Genomic DNA, 20,492 nt, shown 5'->3' on the forward strand with positions numbered 1-20,492 from the left:
ATTTGAACATCTTGGTCATGTTCTGTTATAATCTCTACCCGGCACAGCCAGAAGAGGACTGGCCACCCCACATAGCCTGGTTCCTCTCTAGGTTTCTTCCTAGGTTTTGGCCTTTCTAGGGAGTTTTTCCTAGCCACCGTGCTTTTACACCTGCATTGTTTGCTGTTTGGGGTTTTAGGCTGGGTTTCTGTACAGCACTTTGAGATATCAGCTGATGTACGAAGGGCTATATAAATAAATTTGATTTGATTTGATTTGATTTAGATCTGGGTATGTAATTTTAGGCAGATCCTTAAAAGGTTTTTAAATATATATTTTTCCTTCTATATGCAGACTGAACAAAATACATTTGTATATTTACCCAATGACCAGGACCCCATGGAACTTGTAATTTTTATTTTCGAACACATGATTCGTATCGGGATTCAAAATACAACATGTTAAAATTAAAATAAACCAATTTGAATAACCAATCAACTTAGAGTTGCAACTCTTGATAACTCCATAAGTAAATAATTGTATCTCATAAAGTATCGGCAAAATTAGAATAGAGACTGGTGTTTCTCATTCATTTTATAATTAAATCCCACCTGTTTCAATCATTTCTAGTGAGATTGATCAGGCCTCACCAGAAAGTCAGTATAGATGGCATTCGACAACAACATGGTTTCAGCTGTGGTGGTATACATATCCCATTTTGGGTGGAGTCTCCTCTTTATCGCTAAACATTACATCATTATTGCTAGTGAAATGGGCCATAAACGGTTCCTCCCCTTATCAGTACTGCCACGTGACCGTTTTCCCTCCACTCAACCCTTCCAAAGCTTCATTATGGCTTCCCTCATGTCTCTTTATAACTAATGATTAATAGGTTTGGTTTTTGAGCTTTAACTAATCACCTAACATTAACCTAACCCTAACATTAACCAAACCCTTAACCCTAACCTATTTTATTTTTTATGGGAAAAAAAAAAAAAAAAACAAATTGTGTTCAATGAACAAATGCATTGTCAGCACACGTCCAAAATCATATAATCAATAATACACATGATAATCAATGATAAAGTTGATTCATATTCTACATGTTAGTAATTTAGCAGATGCTCTTACCAGAGCGACATAGTAGTGAGTGCATATATTTTCCTACTTTTTGTTACTAGTCCCCTACATACAGACCTGCCAAGCAACAATAGATGCTATGTTAATTGATTTCACCATTACATGAAAAAAACAATTCGAAAATGAACCCTAAATGAAGCTATTATTTGAACCAATTTAGAAATTAAATCTTGTCAGCCATGTCCCTTTTTCCCTGTTTCAGTTGCACACGGAGGTTGGTGGTGCCTACAGTGACAGGGAGAGCAGCTCTTCTTATTCATTACTAGATACAGGCACAAAGCTTGGTTCTCATGAGACAGTACAGTCTGCTTTTTTCAAAGACAATGTAGAAGCAGAGCCACTTTCTGTTTGGATTCCCTGGGGTTCAGCAGACCTCTGGTATGATGGCACCTGCTGCAGGAACAAGTCCCAGTCCGGCCCAGTGACTGGCAACTCTGTCTGGAAGTGGTTCCAGAACCTGGACAAATAACCAAGACAGGTCAAATATTTAGGGTCCCAACCCACCAGTTGAGAATCGTTGCTCTAATGTACAGCAACGCAATAGACTTTATAACAGTACGAGAGCTTACTGGTAGTGGTAGACGCCTGGGTCTGGTAAGTTAGGAAAGGAGGGAAGGTGAGGAGATGAGGTCTTACTGGTGGTGGTAGACGTCTAGTAAGGGAGGAAGGAAGGTGAGGAGACTAGGGCTTACCGGTGGTGGTAGACGTCTAGGGAGGAAGGAAGCAAAGGAGGGAAGGTGAGGAAACGAGGGCTTATCAGTGGTGGTAGATGTCTGGTAAGGGAGGACGGAAGCAAAGGAGGGAAGGTGAGGAGACGAGGTCTTACCGGTGGTGGTAGACGTCTGGCTCTCTGCTCAGACGGTTCTGGAAGCCGATATACAGGTCGTCCCAAAGAAGGCCATTCTTCACCACGTGCCTCATGACTCCGATCCTGTTCTTGATCTTCACAGAAGAGAAAGTAGTACACCGTCTATCTCTCAGTCCAATCAAGTTACATCAAATGGAAAACAAACGAATGATCCACTTGCAGATAAATGGCGGTTCTTTACAAAGCATGTTGGCATTTAAGCAGGGCAGGACTACAGCATTTGGGGCCCCGGGGCCCCTACCACCAGCTAACTTCTTGCATTTCAACACATTTTGCCATGGGGCAGAGAGAAAAACGTGCTGTTCTATAGTTCAATTTATGCTATTCTACACATATGACAGAACATTTTTCCATGTTAAATCGAATGTATTGCTATTCTACACATTTTGCCCTGTGTGCCCGTTCCGTAACCTGGAACTTACACTTAAGGCAGTAGTGAGAACTGAGCCAGTAACAATTATCTTCAACTGAAAACAGCTTGGCATCAGATTTCATCTGCCAACCACAACACATTCAAAACCCTAAAGTTTTGCAGTAGCCTGCCATCTGTGTGTCTGTGCCTCGTCTGCCAACCACAACACATTCAAAACCCTAAAGTTTTGCAGTAGCCTGCCATCTCTGTGTGTCTGTGCCTCGTACAGCGTTCACCTCTTATGAGAATGACATGAGTCCAGGGAAATGTTATTCTTATGACAGATTTGTATCATGGTATGTTTTTGCCCCAGTTGTATTTTGTATTGATCCTTCTCATAAGTGGATTGCAGTGTACAGTGCCTTCAGAAAGTTCTCACACCCCTGGACTTTTCCCACATTTTGTTGTTACAGCCTGAATTACAAATGGATTACATTAAGGTTTTGTGTCACTGATCTACACACAATACCCCATAATGTCAAAGTGGAATTATGTTTTTAGAAATGTTTACAAATAATTAATCAATAAGTATTCAACCCCTTTGTTATTGCAAGCCTAAATAAGTTCAGGAGTAAAAATGTGCTTAACAAGTCACACGTTGCATTGACTCACTGTGTGCAATAATATTATTTAACATTATTTTAAATGACGACCACATCTCAGTAACTTAAATCAGCTTGAAAATCTATGGCATGGCTGTCTAGAAATGATCAACAACCAATTTGACAGAGCTTGACGAATTACAAAATAATGGGCAAATATTGTACAATCCAGGTGTGCAAAGCTCAGACTAACTCGAAACCCAAACCCGGCTGCACGCGTGCGCCATCGTGTATAAATGTATATTGTCCCCCCACACCAGATGTGATCACGACACGCAGGTTAAAATATCAAAACAAACTCTGAACCAATTATATTAATTTGGGGACAGGTCAAACAGCGTTAAACATTTATGGCAATTTAGCTAGCTAGCTTGCACTTGCTAGCTAATTTGTCATATTTAGCTAGCTTGCTGTTCCTAGCTAATTTGTCCTGGGATATAAACATTGATGTTATTTTACCTGAAATGCACAAGGTCCTCTACTCCACCAATTAATCCACACATAAAACGGTCAACTGAATCGTTTCTAGTCTTCTCTCATCCTTCCAGGCTTTTTCTTCTCTTGACTTTATATTGCGATTGGCAACTTTCATAAATTAGGTTCATTACCGCCACTGACCTCATTCGTCTTCAGTCACCCACGTCGGTATAACCAATGAGGAGATGGCACGTGTGTACCTGCTTCTATAAACCAATGAGGAGAAGGGAGAGGCAGGACTTGCTATCTGCATCAGAAATAGAACTGACTTCTATTTTAGCCCTTGGCAAAGCAGACGCTCGTTGGCGCATGCGAGCAGTGCGGGTGCAATTGAATAATAGATTCCGAAATTTATTTTGCAATGATCGCGCCCGTGACGCCAGCGGTGTGGTCAGCCTGTTACCGATGTGCCGTGAAGAAGTATTTGCCCCCTTTCTGATTCTCTATTTTTGCATATTTTTGATTCTGAATGTTATCAGATCTTCAACCAAACCTAATATTAGATAAAGGGAAGCTAAGTTTAGAAATACCAAAAAGGTATTTATTTTATTTATTTTTATTAACAAAGTTATGCAACACCTAATTCCCCTGTGCAAAAAAAGTAATTGCCCTGTTACACTCAATAACTGGTTGTGCCACCTTTAGCTGCAATGACTGCAACCAAATTCTTCCTGTAGTTGTTGATCAGTCTCTCACATCGCTGTGGAGGAACTTTTGCCCACTCTCGCATGTAGAACTGCTTTAACAGAAACATTTGTGGGTTCTCAAGCATGAACTGCTCGTTTCAAGTCTTGCTGCAACATTTCAATTGTTATTAGGTCTGGACTTTGACTAGGCCATTCCAAAACTTCAAATTTGTTGCCTTTTAGCCATTTTCATGTAGACTTGATTGTGTGTTTTGTATCATTGTCTTGCTGTATGACCCAGCTGCACTTCAGCTTCAGCTCACAGACGGATGTCCTGACTTTCTACTGTAGAATTCTCTGATAAAGAGCAGAATTCATGGTTCCTTCTATTAAGGCAAGTTGTCCAGGTCCCGAGCCAGCAAAGCATCCCCAAACCAATACTGAAGGCACTGTACTTATCAAGCACTGCATTTAATCCAACAACAATTATCTTCAACTGAAAACAGGTTTACATCAGATTTGCATCTGCCAACAACACATTCAAACCCCTGAAGTTATGCATAGCAGCCTGCCATCTCTTTGTGTCTGTGAACAGCGTTCACCTCATGAGAATGACATGAATAAAGGGAAAAGTTTATTCTTATTTACAATTTTACCAGACGCTCTTATCCAGAGCGACTTACAGTAGCAATTAGGGTTACAGCGCATTCGGAAAGTATTCAGACCCCTTGACATTTTGTTACGTTACAGCCTTATTCTAATATAGATTTTTTTTAAACTCTCATCTACACACAATACCCCATAATGACAAAGCAAAAAAAGCTTTTTAGAAATGTTTGTAAATGTATTGCATTTAAAAAAATATATATCACATTTACATTAGTATTCAGACCCTTTACTTTATTGAAGCACCTTTGGCAGCGATTACAGCCTTGATTCTTCTTGGACATGATACGACGAGCTTGGCACACCTGTATTTGGGGAGTTTCTCCCATTCTTTTCTGTAGATCCTCTCAAGCTCTGTCAGGTTGGATGGGGAGCGAAGCTGCACAGCTGTTTTCAGGCCTCTCCAGAGATGTTCGTTTGGGTTTAAGTCCGGGCTTTGGCTGGGCCACTAAAGGACATTCAGAGATTTGTCCAAAAGCCAGGTTTCCTCCAGACGTGACGCTTGGCATTCAGGCCAAAGAGTTCAATCTTGGTTTCATCAGACCAGAGAATCCTGTTTGTCATGGTCTGATAGTCCTTTAGGTGCCTTTTGGCATGTGCGTTTTACTGAGGGGCTTCCGTCTGGCCACGTTACAATAAAGGCCTGATGTGTGTGTGCTGCCGAGATGGTTGTCTTTCTGGAAGGTTCTCCCATCTCCACAGAGGAACTCTGGAGTTCTGTCAGAGTGACCATCGGGTTCTAGGTCACCTCCTGACCAAGGCCCTTCTCCCCTGAATCCTCAGTTTAGCCAGGCGGCCAGCTCTAGGTAGAGTCTTGGTGGTTCCAAAGGTCTTCCATTTAAGAATGAGGGAGGCCACTGTGTTCTAGGATAACTTCAATGCTGCAGATCATTTTTGGTACCCATCTCCAGATCTGTGCCTCGACATAATCCTGTCTCGGAGCTCTATGGACAATTCCTTCAACCTCATGGCTTGGTTTGACATGTACTGTCAACAGTGGGACCTTATATAGACAGGTCTGTGCCTTTCCAAATCATGTCTAATCAATTGAATTTACAACCGGTGGACTCCAGTCAAGTTGGAGAAACATCTCAAGGATAATGAATGGAAACAGGGTGATGCACCTGAGCTTAATTTCGAGCAAATGGTCTGAATATTTATGTAAAAAAGGTATTTTATAATTTCTTTACATTTGCAAAAATAAATCTAAAAACTTATTTTTGCTTTGTCAATATGGGATATTGTGTAGACTGATGAGGATGCACTGTAAGTGCCTTGCTCAAGGGAACATCAAAATATTTTTCACATAGTAAGCTCAGGGATTTGAACCAGCAACCTTTCGATAACTGGCCCAGTGCTCTTAACTGTTAGGCTACCTGCCACCCTTATGACAGATTTGTAACATGCTATGTTCCTGCTCCACAAAGTTGAGTGCAGTGTACTTAATAGTATATAGGTGAGCAGGTGTTGTAGCCATGCTCACCTCCTCATAAGGGTGCTCTCTAGTGGGCCTCTGAGTAGGGAAGGACAGATCCATGAAGTCCACCAGATAGTTGTAGCCATTGTCTATCGGAATGAAGTCCTCATCTGTCTCTATGACCTTAAATACATATTACAAACAGTTAGGCTATGTTTAGTTAGAATTCAAACAATTTGCGTTATTCACTGACCTGCAGTTATGATAAATACCAGATAACTAGAATATGAATAACCAGAATCTAAAGAATTACCAGAATCTTAAAAGTAGCAAAAGAATGAGAAGAATTGGAAAAGATTTGTTCTAATTACAACCCTCGAACCCACTAGATTTGGGTTAAAAATGTATTTTTATTTTTCAAATTGATTGAACATGCCTGGCACAATGGAACCAAGGGTCATAGTCCCTAAAGTGTCAAGCCTGCCCATCTGGCTATCCAAGCAGCCAAAATCAGCTGTTCCAAGGGCAGTTTCCTGGACATAAATTAAGCCTAGTCCTGGAACCCCCCAAAAATTCAATAAAGATTCTCCATTGAGCTTTTAATTTTTTAAATGCAGGATTAGGCTTAGTCTGTGTCCGTGAGAGCATCCGTACATGTTTTAAATATTCCAGAAATCTGCAGAGAGAGGAAGTGAATGGAAGGGTTCGCGTTCAGTTGGTACAAAACCTAGAAACGTTTTAAAATGGAGATTGTCCAATAATATTTAACATTTTCCTTGCATGTTTTACTGCCTACTGAATGCGAGTCAGGAGTAACCAGGAGTGTATTCCTAAATTGCCGACTGTTGCAAAAAAGTTTAGTCCGTTTAATCCAAACGAAAAACATTTTGCAAGTTAAACAAGTTTCTATTGGACAAATTCAGGCTTCCGTTTGGTTCCAAGAGTAAACAGTAATCGGTTTCTGTTGAAAAAACCTTTTGCAACAGTCTGCGACTAATGAATCCACCCCAGGAGTCAGCTTGTAGATGTGCAGTAGAGCACTAAGAGCTGTGAGGACTTTTATATGGACTGCAATATTTACCCGGACAACTAGATTGTAGTTTTTAAACCCTGCCCAGATGTAATAAAATTGGATCCAGCTTTTATGGTTAAACATCTCAGCGGTGATGGCCCTGTTCAGTTCATCCACGTACAAATCAAAGTCCCAACTGTCCTTATAGATGTTTGTCCCGGATGGAGGGTCGGTGATGGCTTTCCTGTGGTTATAGTCAAATGATACATGATTTACAGTGCATTTTACCTGGGTTACAACATTAAAAAGGAATTAAATGATGCAGGAAGAAACAGAATGTAGGGAAGTGAGATAATAATGGCAGACAATGAAGGGAAGTGAGATAATAATGGCAGACAATGTAGGGAAGCGAGATAATGGCAGACAATGTAGGGAAGCGATGCAATAATGGTAGACAATGTAGGGAAGTGAGGTAATAATGGTATTGACAACAGAGGGAAACAAACACCAAAATGTGATTTGTAAATATTGATCATTGTTGGCATTTCTATGGAGTATGGACTGATATGACAGACATGGACACACACACAATTTGCTGATTGATGAGCAATCCTACCGGCTGGGGCTCATCAGAGCCAGGGCCAGATCGAGCACAGCGCCTGGCTTGGGTGTCCATGTTGTTATGCCTGGAGCGCTCTTCTTGATCAGGGCATTGAGCTCCTCCGCTTTGTTTTTCCTGTTCGTTTCCTTAATGTACCTGTCAGTTAACTTATGTCAGTTGTCAATGTCAATTTGGGATGCAACTTATATTGAGTGACTGCAATTGAAGCAATAAGAGGGGTCAAAACCTAACCTGAACCTAGAATGGAATTTGTACACAAAATAGTAAACATTTTGTAATACCTGTCTGAGGGATGTGCTTCGACAAAGTAACCGGCAAACGGGCAGTAGATCTTGGGCTGCAAGGATTTTACCAGCTGGGCCTTGTAGTTCATGAGCTTCTTCCTTTCATTCTTGATGAAATCGGCTTTCCAGCTCTCTGCAGGGTGAAATCGACACTAGTCAATGAGTGAACCTCAGTTGTTTCCTTGATTCCTCGCTTCCTCTCCCCTTGCCTCCTCCTCAAAATGCATTGGAGGAGAACATCCGAGGGAAGTAACCTCATATCTGTTCCGATGTGCTTTGAGGAGGAGTTAAGGAGAGAGGAAATACAATTGAGATTCACTCCATCTGCAGTCAATAGCCAGGAAAACCCAAGGGAGCAATTCATTTCTCTGTTATTTGTCCGGCTATACATTTGGATGCTGTATACCTGTCCACCTCACCTGTGTATTTTCCTCCACTGAAGGTCATGGGGAAGCCAGACGCCCCTCCAGCAAAGTCGCTCATCATCAGGTCTACATTGTGGGGCAGTCGGCCGTAGTTTGGCCTGGTGCAGTCCACCGTGTTGAGGATCATATGACCTGGGTGGGAGAACCAGGATCAGATGCACCCGTCAAATGAGACAAGGTTGAGAGAAGGCTTTAAGGTGCATCGTATGCCTACCAGGTGGCACTGGCATATACTTTTACTACTGAACTGACAAGGACCTGAATCAGACAGGATGTGCATGTTCAATCAAATAATGAGTCTTAATTATCCTGATGGAGCCCATCTTTATATGGATGTATAATCTGTAGGTGGATAAAGTGGGATGAAAGTCAGAATGTTTGTACACTGACTGGACAAAACATTAGGAACACATGCTCTTTCCGTGAAATAGACTGACCAGGTGAATCCAGGTGAAGGGTATGATCACTTATTTAAATCCACTCCAATCAGTGTAGATGAAGGGGAGGAGACAGGTTAAAGGAGGATTTTTAACCCTTGAGACATGGATTGTGTATGCGTGTCATTCAGAGGGTGAATGGGCAAGACAAAATATTTAAGTGCCTATGAAGGGGGTATGGTAGTAGGTACCAGGCACACCAGTTTGAGTGTGTCAAGAACTGCAGCGCTGCTGGGTTTTTCATGCCCAACAGTTTCCCGTGTGTATCAAGAATAGTTCACCACCCAAAAGAAAGCCATCTAACTTGACACAACTGTGGGAAGCTTTGGAGTCAACATGGGCCAGCATCCCTGTGGAACACTTTCAATACCTTGTAGAGTCCATGCCAATAGAGTCCAATTGAGGTTGTTCTGACGGCAAAGGGGGGTGCAATTCAATATTAGGAAGGTGTTCCTAATGTTTCGTACACTCGGTGTAAACACCACCTAGCAGACCCTTTTATGAAAAGTGACTTCCTGTGACTGCAGGAATTGAACCCAGGGCTCTGGCGAAGCTAGCACCATGTGCTCTTACAAAGGACATGATGACTACCTTTATATTCAACAATGATACAGGTGTCCAATTCAGGGTGCACTTCATCCTTCAGAATCATGAATCTGAGGTGCTCATCAATCTGACGGAGATAACAGGAGAAGGGCATTAAAGAAGATCCTTTTGACAGAGGTTCCTTTATCGTATAAACTGTTCATGCAAAGTGAGCTGTTTATGCTTACGTTTTGCCAAATGCCAAAGGGAACGACGTTGATATTTGTCAGCTGCACCTGCTTTTTCTCCAGCATCCTGTAACATGATTCAAATGAGGACAGTATAAACCCATAAAGGTGACACCCTCATTTGTTTTATGGTTGTAAATCCATGTTAATGAGTGACATATACAGTTGAAGTTGGAAGTTTACATACACCTTAGCCAAATACATTTAAACTCAGTTTTTCCACAATTTAATCCAAGTAAAAATTCCCTGTTTTAGGTCAGTTAGGATCACCACTTTATTTTAAGAATGTGAAATGTCAGAATAATAGGAGAGAATGATTTATTTCAGCTTTTATTTCTTTCGTCACATTCCCAGTGGGTCAGATGTTTACATACACTCAATTAGTATTTGGTAGCACTGCCTTCAAATGGTTCATCTTGGGTCTGTCACGATCGTTGTCTAAATAAGTGGACCAAGGCGCAGCGTGAGTAGAGTTCCACATTTTATTAATAGTGAAACTTCCCAAAAAAACAAAAGATATAACGAACGTGAAATGTGTAGCTCACAATGGCACTCAAACACAACAATATCCCCCAACGCAGGTGGGAAAAGGGACACACTAAGTATGATCCCCAATTAGAGGCAACGATATTCAGCTGCCTCCAATTGGGAACCATACTCACACACCAACATAGAACTATAATAACTAGAAAACCCCCCTAGTCACACTCTGACCTATTACACCAGAGAGAACCCCGATGGCTCTCTATGGTCAGGGTGTGACAGGGTCAAACATTTCTGGTAGCCTTCCACAAGCTTCCCACAATAAGTTGGGTGAATTTTGGCCCATTCCTCTTGACAGAGCTGGTGTAACTGAGTCAGGTTTGTAGGCCTCCTTGCTCGCACATGCTTTTTCAGTTCTGCCCACACATTTCCTATAGGATTGAGGTCAGGGCTTTGTGATGGCCACTCCAATAACTTTACTTTGTTGTCCTTAAGCCATTTTGCCACAACTTTGGAAGTATGCTTGGGGTCATTGTCCATTTGAAAGACCGATTTGCGACCAAGCTTTAACATCCTGACTGATGTCTTGAGATGCTGCTTCAAAATAATTTCCCTTCTCATGATGCCATCTATTTTGTAAAGTGCACCAGTCCCTCCTGCAGCAAAGCACCCCCCCAACATGATGCTGCCACCCCCATTCATCACGGTTGGGATGGTGTTCTTCAGCTTGCAAGCCTCCCCCTTTTTCCTCCAAAAATAACGATGGTCATTATGGCCAAACAGTTCTATTTTTGTTCCATCAGATCAGAGGACATTTCACCAAAGTGTACTATCTTTGTCCCAATGTGCAGTTGCAAACCGTAGTCTGGCTTTTTTATGGTGGTTTTGGAGCAGTGGCTTCTTACTTGCTGAGCGGCCTTTCAACTTATGTTGATATAGGACTCGTTTAACTGTGGATATAGATACTTTTGTACCTGTTTCCTCCAGCATCTTCACAAGGTCCTTTGCTTTTGTTCTAGGATTGAGACAAAACGCTTCTCCTTCCTGAGCGGTATGACGGCTGCGTGGTCCCATGGTGTTTATAATTGCATAATTGTTTGTACAGATTAACATGGTACCTTCAGGCATTTGGAAATTGCTCCCAGGTATGAACCTGACTTGAGGTCTACCAATTTTTTTCTGAGGTCTTGGCTGATCTCTTTTGATTTTCCCATGAAGTCAAGCAAAAAGGCACTGAATTTGAAGGTAGGCTTGAAACACATCCAAAGGTACACCTCCAATTCACTCAAATGATGTCAATTAGCCTATCAGAAGCTTCTAAAGCAAAGACATCATTTTATGGAATTTTCTAAGCTAGTTAAAGGTACAATCTTAGTGTAAGTAAACTTCTGACCCACTTGTATTGTGATATAAATCACTGTAAGTGAAATAATCTGTCTGTAAACAATTGTTGGAAAAATTATTTCTGTCATACACGAAGTAGATGTCCTAACCGACGTGCCAAAACTATAGTTTGTTAACAAGATATGTGGAGTGGTTGAAAAACAAGTTAATGACTCCAACCTAAGTGTATGTAAACTTCCGAGTTCAATTGTATATAGATAACCCTTACCAGAACACTGGCCTTGATGTGTCGCCAACATAAATAGGAACATCGGGTCTCGTCGCAGAGAGGGATTTTAAGGTTGGGTAGCTGAAAATACATTTTTCAGGAATTGAATTGGAATCAACATTTCTGCTTACTTCCATAATTGAAATTAGGGTCCCACTTTAAACTAAGTACAACTTATAAAGGCTCAATATAGCTTACATAAATGCTTCACATATCATCTATCTCATACTCTATAAATGGTGTATAAACATACCTAGTTTATACACCATTTATACACCACCCTTTATAGAATATGACACACACTTATAGATGATCTGTGAAGCATTTGCGTAGTGCTTCAGAAACTTCATGTATGCTATTAAATGCCTTTATACTTCGTTAAAGTGGGACTGAAATGATAAATACATTGAAATCAGTCGTGGCTGGTGGGTGGAGATTGCAGAGGATGGGCTCATTGTAATGTTTGGAATAGTATGTGTTTGATACGTTCAATCCATTCCCTTCCAGTTTCACTGAGCCCATCGTCCCATATCAATCCATTTCATTCTGCCATACAGGTACCATCTCTACATGCCTGTACCATACAGGTACCATCTCTACATGCCTGTACCATACAGGTACCATCTCTACATGCCTGTACCATACAGGTACCATCTCTACATGCCTGTACCATACAGGTACCATCTCTACATGCCTGTACCATACAGGTACCATCTCTACATGCCTGTACCATCAGGTACCATCTCTACATGCCTGTACCATACAGGTACCATCTCTACATGCCTGTACCATACAGGTACCATCTCTACATGCCTGTACCATACAGGGTACCATCTCTACATGCCTACAGGTACCATCTCTACAGCCTGTACCATCTCAGGTGCCTGTACCATACAGGTACCATCTCTACATGCCTGTACCATACTCCATACAGGTACCATCTCTACATGCCTGTACCATACAGGTACCATCTCTACATGCCTGTACCATACAGGTACCATCTCTACATGCCTGTACCATACTCCATACAGGTACCATCTCTACATGCCTGTACCATACAGGTACCATCTCTACATGCCTGTACCATACTACGTACAGGTACCATCTCTACATATCCGTACCATCTCTACATACCTGTACCATACAGGCACCATATCTACATACCTGTACAATACAGGCACCATATCTACATACCTGTACCATACTCCATACAGGCACCATATCTACATACCTGTACCATACACCATACAGGTACATCTCTACATACCTGTACCATACAGGCACCATCTCAAAATACCTGTACCATACAGGTACCATCTCTACATGCCTGTACCATACTCCACACAGGTACCATCTCTACATGCCTGTACCATATCTACATACCTGTACCATACTCCATACAGGCACCATATCTACATACCTGTACCATACTCCATACAGGCACCATATCTACATACCTGTACCATACTCCATACAGGTACCATCTCTACATGCCTGTACCATACAGGTACCATCTCTACATGCCTGTACCATACCATCTCTACATGCCTGTACTACATACCATACAGGTACCATCTCTACATGCCCATCTCCATACCTGTACCATACAGGTACCATCTCTACATGCCTGTACCATACAGGTACCATCTCTACATGCCTGTACCATACAGGTACCATCTCTACATACCTGTACCATACAGGTACCATCTCTACATGCCTGTACCATACAGGTACCATCTCTACATGCCTGTACCATACAGGTACCATCTCTACATACCTGTACCATACTCCATACAGGTACCATCTCTACATGCCTGTACCATACCATCTCTACATGGTACCATCTCTACATGCATCTCTACTATGTACCTGTACCATACTGGTACCATCTCTACATACCTGTACCATACATAGGTACCATCTCTACATGCCTGTACCATACCCATACAGGTACCATCTCTACATACCTGTACCATACAGGTACCATCTCTACATACCTGTACCATCTCTACATGGTACCATCTCTACATGCCTGTACCATCTCTACATACCTACAGGTACCATCTCTACATACCTGTACCATGTACCATACAGGTACCATCTCTACTACATGCCTGTACCATACTCCATACCATCTCTACATACCTGTACCATACAGGCACCATCTCATGTACCTGGTACCATCTCTACATGCCTGTACCATACTCCACACAGGTACCATCTCTACATACCTGTACCATACAGGTACCATCTCTACATGCCTGTACCATACTCCACAGAGGTACCATCTCTACATACCTGTACCATACTCCATACAGGTACCATCTCTACATACCTGTACCATACAGGTACCATCTCTACATGCCTGTACCATACAGGTACCATCTCTACAGGTACCATCTCTACATACCTGTACCATACAGTATCCATACCTGTACCATACATGGTACCATCTCTACAATGCCTGTACTGGTACCATGTACCTGTACCATACTCCATACAGGTACCATCTCTATCTGTACCATACATACCTGTACCATACTGGTACCATCTCTACATACCTGTACCATACTCTACATGCATACCAGGTACCATCTCTACATGCCTGTAGGTACCATCTCTACATACCATCTCTACATACCTGTACCATACAGGTACCATCTCTACATGCCTGTACCATACTCCATACAGGTACCATCTCTACATGCCTGTACCATACATACAGGTACCATCTCTACATGCCTGTACCATACCTGGTACCATCTCTACATGCCTGTACCATACTACAGGTACCATCTCTACATGCCTGTACATGCCTCTACATGCCTGTACCATACTGGTACCATCTCTACATACCTGTACCATACTGGTACCATCTCTACATGTACCATACAGGTACCATCTGTACCATACTGGTACCATCTCTACATGCCTGTACCATCTCTACATACCTGTACCATACAGGTACCATCTCTACATGCCTGTACCATCTCTACATGCCTGTACCATCTCTACATACCTGTACCATACAGGTACCATCTCTACATACCTGTACCATACAGGCACCATCTCTACATACCTGTACCATACTACTACACCATCTCTACATACCTGTACCATACTGGTACCATCTCTACATACCTGTACCATACTGGTACCATCTCTACATACCTGTACCATACTGGTACCATCTCTACATGCCTGTACCATCTCTACATGCCTGTACCATACTGGTACCATCTCTACATATCCTACATACCTGTACCATACAGGTACCATCTCTACATACCTGTACCATACCTGTACCATACAGGTACCATCTCTACATGCCTGTACCATACAGGGTACCATCTCTACATGCCTGTACCATACTGGTACCATCTCTACATACCTGTACCATACTCCATCTCAGGTACCATCTCTACATGCCTGTACCATACCATCTACAGGTACCATCTCTACATACCTGTACCATACTGGTACCATCTCTACATACCTGTACCATCTCTACATACCTGTACCATACTCTACAGGTACCTGTACCATCTCTACATACCTGTACCATACATACCTGTACCATACTCCATACAGGTACCATCTCTACATGCCTGTACCATACCCATCTCTACATGCCTGTACCATACTCCATACAGGTACCATCTCTACATGCCTGTACCATACAGGTACCATCTCTACATACCTGTACCATACAGGTACCATCTCTACAGGTACCATGTGTACCATACAGGCCACCATCTCTCTACATACCTGTACCATACAGGTACCATCTCTACATACCTGTATACAGGTACCATCTACATACGTACCATCTCTACATACCTGGTACCATCTCATACCTGTACCATACAGGCACCTGTACCATACTCCATACAGGTACCATCTCTACATGCCTGTACCATACAGGTACCATCTCTACATGCCTGTACCATACTCCACAGGTACCATCTCTACATGCCTGTACCATACAGGTACCATCTCTACATCCCTGTACCATACAGGTACCATCTCTACATCCCAGTACCATACAGGTACCATCTCTACATACAGGTACCATCTCTACATGCCTGTACCATACAGGTGCCATCTCTATATACCTGTACCATACAGGTACATCTCACATACCTGTACCATACAGGTACCATATCTACATACCTGTACCATACTCCATACAGGCACCATCTCTACATACCGATACCACATTCCATAGAGGCACCATCTCTACATATCTGTACCATACTACGTACAGGTACCATCTCTGAATACCTGAGGTGGTCGGAGTGCATGTGGCTGATGTAGATGAGGTCGGCCATGCACAGCCTCTCCATGGAGTCAGCAGGGGGCTCATGGAGCAGCCACCAGCCCCTCTCTACATGTACCATGGTACCATACTATACCATCTCTACATGCCTGTACCTGTACCATACATCCCAGTACCAGGCACTCTATCTGGCGAAGGCCGGACCAGTCAGCCAGGGGTCGAATATCATCTTCTTCCCCCCTAACTGGAGCTCCATACATGCATGGGTGAGGTAGGTCACCTGGGGGAACATGAAGGTTGAGTTTGGAGCGGAGAATCTTGTCGCCCGACGTGCTCTCTTTAGATTTGCGTGCGGCGCTGTTGACCAATCACATTGATATAAATAGCCTGTCGGCCATATGTGGAAAATCTCAGAGGTGTCGGTGTTGGGACTGTCGTTTGTGTCTCTGGAATTTAAATGAACACAGGGGTCCCAGCAATGTGTCCTGCACTGTTGTTGGGCACGGCTGTGATCGGAGGTCTATCCCGATACGTCATCTAGAATCTTGGATGGCGGTTGGTGATATCTTTTAACCTTTGCCCATCTCCCTTGTGTCCCAGGCTTAAGTTTGGCACTGAAGCCTTTTAGGTGAGAACAGACCCTCAGATCTCACATTATAAAAGTGGTGATGAGATCAAAATGAGTAGAAGATTGTGTAGACACAACTCTCGGTTATCATTTTAAGGCTCATATTTGATTCACTCCGGGTAATTACTAACTAGCCTTGGATCATAGCTAGTGTTTGTTCTGGTCACAAATTTGTGACTAAACATGGGAATGTGTTCCAGATTAGTTTCAACCAGCCTGGTGAAGACATCTTTTTCATGACAAGACCAAGATCACAACCAGATCAAGACATGTTTTTCTGACCTTAACAAAACGTCTTTATACAACCAGTATACATCCTGACCATGACGTCATGTAAGATGTCATAATGTAATTGCAACCAGTTTTGCCCACTGGGAAAGGCCTCAGATCTGTCCAGCCGTGGGTGTGTGTGACGAGCTGTACTCACAGTCACCTCTCCCTCCTGCAGTTCCTGTGGATCCTGGGGGTCTGCCAACCAGGGGTCCCAGACGATCACCTCCACGAGCTGAAGACCACCCTCGTCTGTCATCACGACGTCTGCGTTAGCAAAATCAAGCCAAAGTCAAAACTCTTCCGATAAATAATCTAATTATTTACTTTTATTTGATTATCTTAAGTTGAAGTCGGAAGTTTACATACACTTTAGCCAAATACATTTAAACTCAGTTTCACAATTCCTGACATTTAATCCAAGTAAATATTCTGTTTTAGGTCAGTTAGGATCACCACTTTATTTTAAGAATTTGAAATGTCAGAATTAGTAGAGAGAATAATTTATTTGGGCTTTTATTTCTTTCGTCACATTCCCAGTGGGTCAGAAGTTTACATACACTGTCACACCCTGACCATAGAGAGCCTTTTTATTCTATGTTGGTTAGGTCGGGGTGTGTAATCTAGGTAGTTATTTTCTATGTTGGCCTGGTATGGTTCCCAATCAGAGGCAGCTGTTTATCGTTGTCTCTGATTGGGGATCATATTTAGGCAGCCATTTCCCCACTGTGTTTTGTGGGATCTTGTTTCTGTGTAGTTACCTGTGAGCACTGCTTGAGCTTCACGTCTCATTTATTCTTTGTTTTTTTTGTTCGGTTCTCTGATAATTAAGAGATGTCGAACCGATTCCACGCTGCGCTTTGGTCTGAGTATGATGACAACGATGATCGTGACATACACTCAATTAGTATTTGGTAGCATTGCCTTTAAATGGTTTAACTTGGGTCAAACGTTTTGGATAGCCTTCCCACAATAAGTTGGGTGAATTTTGGCCCATTTCTCCTGACACAGTTGGTGTAACCGAGTCAGGTTTGTAGGCCTCCTTGCTCACACACGCTTTTTCAGTTCTGCCCACACATTTTCTGTAGGATTGAGGTCAGGGCTTTGTGATGGCCACTCAAATACCTTGACATTGTTGTCCTTAAGCCATTTTGCCACATCTTTGGAAGTATGCTTGGGGTCATTGTCCATTTGCAAGACCCATTTGCGACCAAGCTTTAACTTCCTGACTGATGTCTTGAGATGTAGCTTCAATATATCCACATAATTGTCCTCCCTCACGATGCCATCTATTTGTGAAGTGCACCAGTCTCTCCTGCAGCAACACACCCACACAACCTGATGCTGCCACCCGTGCTTCACGGTTGGGATGGTGTTCTTCAGCTTGCAAGCCTCCCCCTTTTTCCTCCAAACATAACGATGGTCATTATGGCCAAACAGTTCTATTTTTGTTGCATCAGACAAGAGGACATGTCTCCAAAAAGTACGATATTTTGTCCCCATGTGCAGTTGCAAACCGTAGTCTGGATTTTTTATGGCAGTTTTGGAGCAGTGGCTTCTTCCTTGGCGAGCAGCCTTTCAGGTTATGTTGATATAGGACTCGTTTTACTGTGGATATAGATCATTTTCCTGAGCAGTATGACGGCTGCATGGTCCCATGGTGTTTATACCTGCGTACTATTATTTGTACAGATGAACATGGTACCTTCAGGCGTTAGGAAATTGCTCCCAAGGATGAACCAGACTTGTGGAGGTCTATAAAAAATGGTTTTGAGTTCTTGGCTGATTTCTTTTGATTTTCCCATGATGTCAAGCAACATCGCACTGAGTTTGAAGGTAGGCCTTGAAATACATCCACAGGTGCACCTCCAATTGACTCAAATGATGTCAATTAGCCTATCAGTAGCTTCTAAAGCCATGACATCATTTTCTGGAATTTTCCAAGCTGTTTAAAGGCACAGTCAACTTAGTGTATGTAAACTTCTGACCCACTGGAATTGTGATACAGTGAGTTAAGTGAAATAATCTGTCTGTAAACAATTGTTGGAAAGATTACATGTGTCATGCACAAGGTAGATGTCCTAATTGACTTGCCAAAACTATAGTTTGTTAACTAGAAGTTTGTGGATGGTTGAAAAACGAATTCTAATTACTCCACTAAGTATATGTAAACCTCCGACTTCAACTGTACATAGACATATTAAACATCTGACTTATTATTTACATTGTGTTCCTCATGTCATTGTTAGATGGCTAAAGGACTGGACAGCTGGAGCTGGGCACTCAACCCACGGGACGCTGAACAACTTCTACCTCCAAGTCATAAGACTGCTAAACAGTTAGTCAAGGTAGCTATTGGCTAACTATCTGCATTGACCCTTTTTGGACTAACTCTTTTGACTCATCACATATGCTGCTGTTACTGTTTATTATCTATCCTGTTACCTAGTCACTTTATCTCACCTATATGAACATATCTACCTCATACCCCTGCACATCTACTCGATACTGGTACCTCGTGTAACGTTATATAGCCAAGTTATCGTTACTCTGTGGATTTATTCCCTGTGTTATTATTATTTTCTCTCTGCATTGTTGGGAAGGCCCGTAAGTAAGCATTTCCCTGTTAGTCTACATCTGTTGTTTACGAAGCATGTGACATAACATTTGATTTATTGATCAGTATCACACAATGTGTACAAATATACACAAGTTGTCAGAGAACACAAAAGATTAGACATACCGTTTCATGACCTAAAATGGCAAATAGACTTAAAATGCCATTCAATAACCTTTCAGGTTGAGAAAATGGCAGCTCAACTTACCCAGCTCATCCTGTGTGAAGCTGTCAGGAGGGTTCACATACTGCATAGTTGAGACGTTCAGCTTCCAGTAGTGTTTTGTACATCGGACCGTCCTGCATCAGAAAAACCTTTCAGTCCCATGGAATAGATATGTTTTATCTAAGCCTCGGTATTAAGGAAGAAGTTCAGGATTTTACCACTTGATGTTAAATGGTTCCTCAGCCTGAAAGTGGTCTATGGGCCAGGAGAAACTGTAATCCAAGGTTCGGTATTCTCTAAACAGCCGCTACTAACTCCAACTATCTTTAGTTGTAAAGTCCTGAACTCCCCCTTTATGTCTACTTACCTTCCATCTAAGTCCTCTATGTCTTTGATGAACAGGCCTCCTTGGTGTTTGCATTGGTTCTTGCAGGCCTTCAGCTCCCCATTTTCTTTGTATATGATGTAGCACTTGCCATCATCTGGGCTCTCCTTAAAGTTGATGCCATCTTTGAGTGAGAACACCTCCTCAGAGTCCAGGGACAGCACTGTCTTTGAAGACTGGGCTGTCATTTGAGTGGTGGAATTGAAGTGCTGATCAGAAAAGTAGAGTATAAGTGGATGGTACTCGTAAGAAGAATTTACAGGTGAACCGAACAGAAGTCATCGATAAAGGCAATAAAAAAATCTATTCAGT

General features: G+C 42.3%; 1 protein-coding gene across 1 annotated transcript in view; it reads right to left on the reverse strand.

The window, feature by feature from the left end:
- Positions 1-381: 381 nt before the first annotated feature.
- LOC115125015 (cytidine monophosphate-N-acetylneuraminic acid hydroxylase-like) overlaps positions 382-20,492 on the reverse strand; it is a 33,126-nt gene continuing 13,015 nt past the window's right edge. The window contains 15 exon segments of the mRNA XM_065021422.1: positions 382-1,576; positions 1,946-2,061; positions 6,254-6,370; positions 7,269-7,443; positions 7,816-7,956; positions 8,103-8,238; positions 8,525-8,662; positions 9,559-9,640; positions 9,741-9,807; positions 11,836-11,916; positions 16,120-16,222; positions 16,298-16,394; positions 17,170-17,279; positions 19,838-19,929; positions 20,163-20,389. Coding sequence (XP_064877494.1) covers positions 1,408-1,576; positions 1,946-2,061; positions 6,254-6,370; positions 7,269-7,443; positions 7,816-7,956; positions 8,103-8,238; positions 8,525-8,662; positions 9,559-9,640; positions 9,741-9,807; positions 11,836-11,916; positions 16,120-16,222; positions 16,298-16,394; positions 17,170-17,279; positions 19,838-19,929; positions 20,163-20,368 — 1,830 coding nt within the window. The 5' untranslated portion in view covers positions 20,369-20,389 and the 3' untranslated portion in view covers positions 382-1,407.

Source organism: Oncorhynchus nerka, linkage group LG8, assembly GCF_034236695.1.
Source record: "Oncorhynchus nerka isolate Pitt River linkage group LG8, Oner_Uvic_2.0, whole genome shotgun sequence".
Classification (NCBI taxonomy): domain Eukaryota; kingdom Metazoa; phylum Chordata; class Actinopteri; order Salmoniformes; family Salmonidae; genus Oncorhynchus; species Oncorhynchus nerka.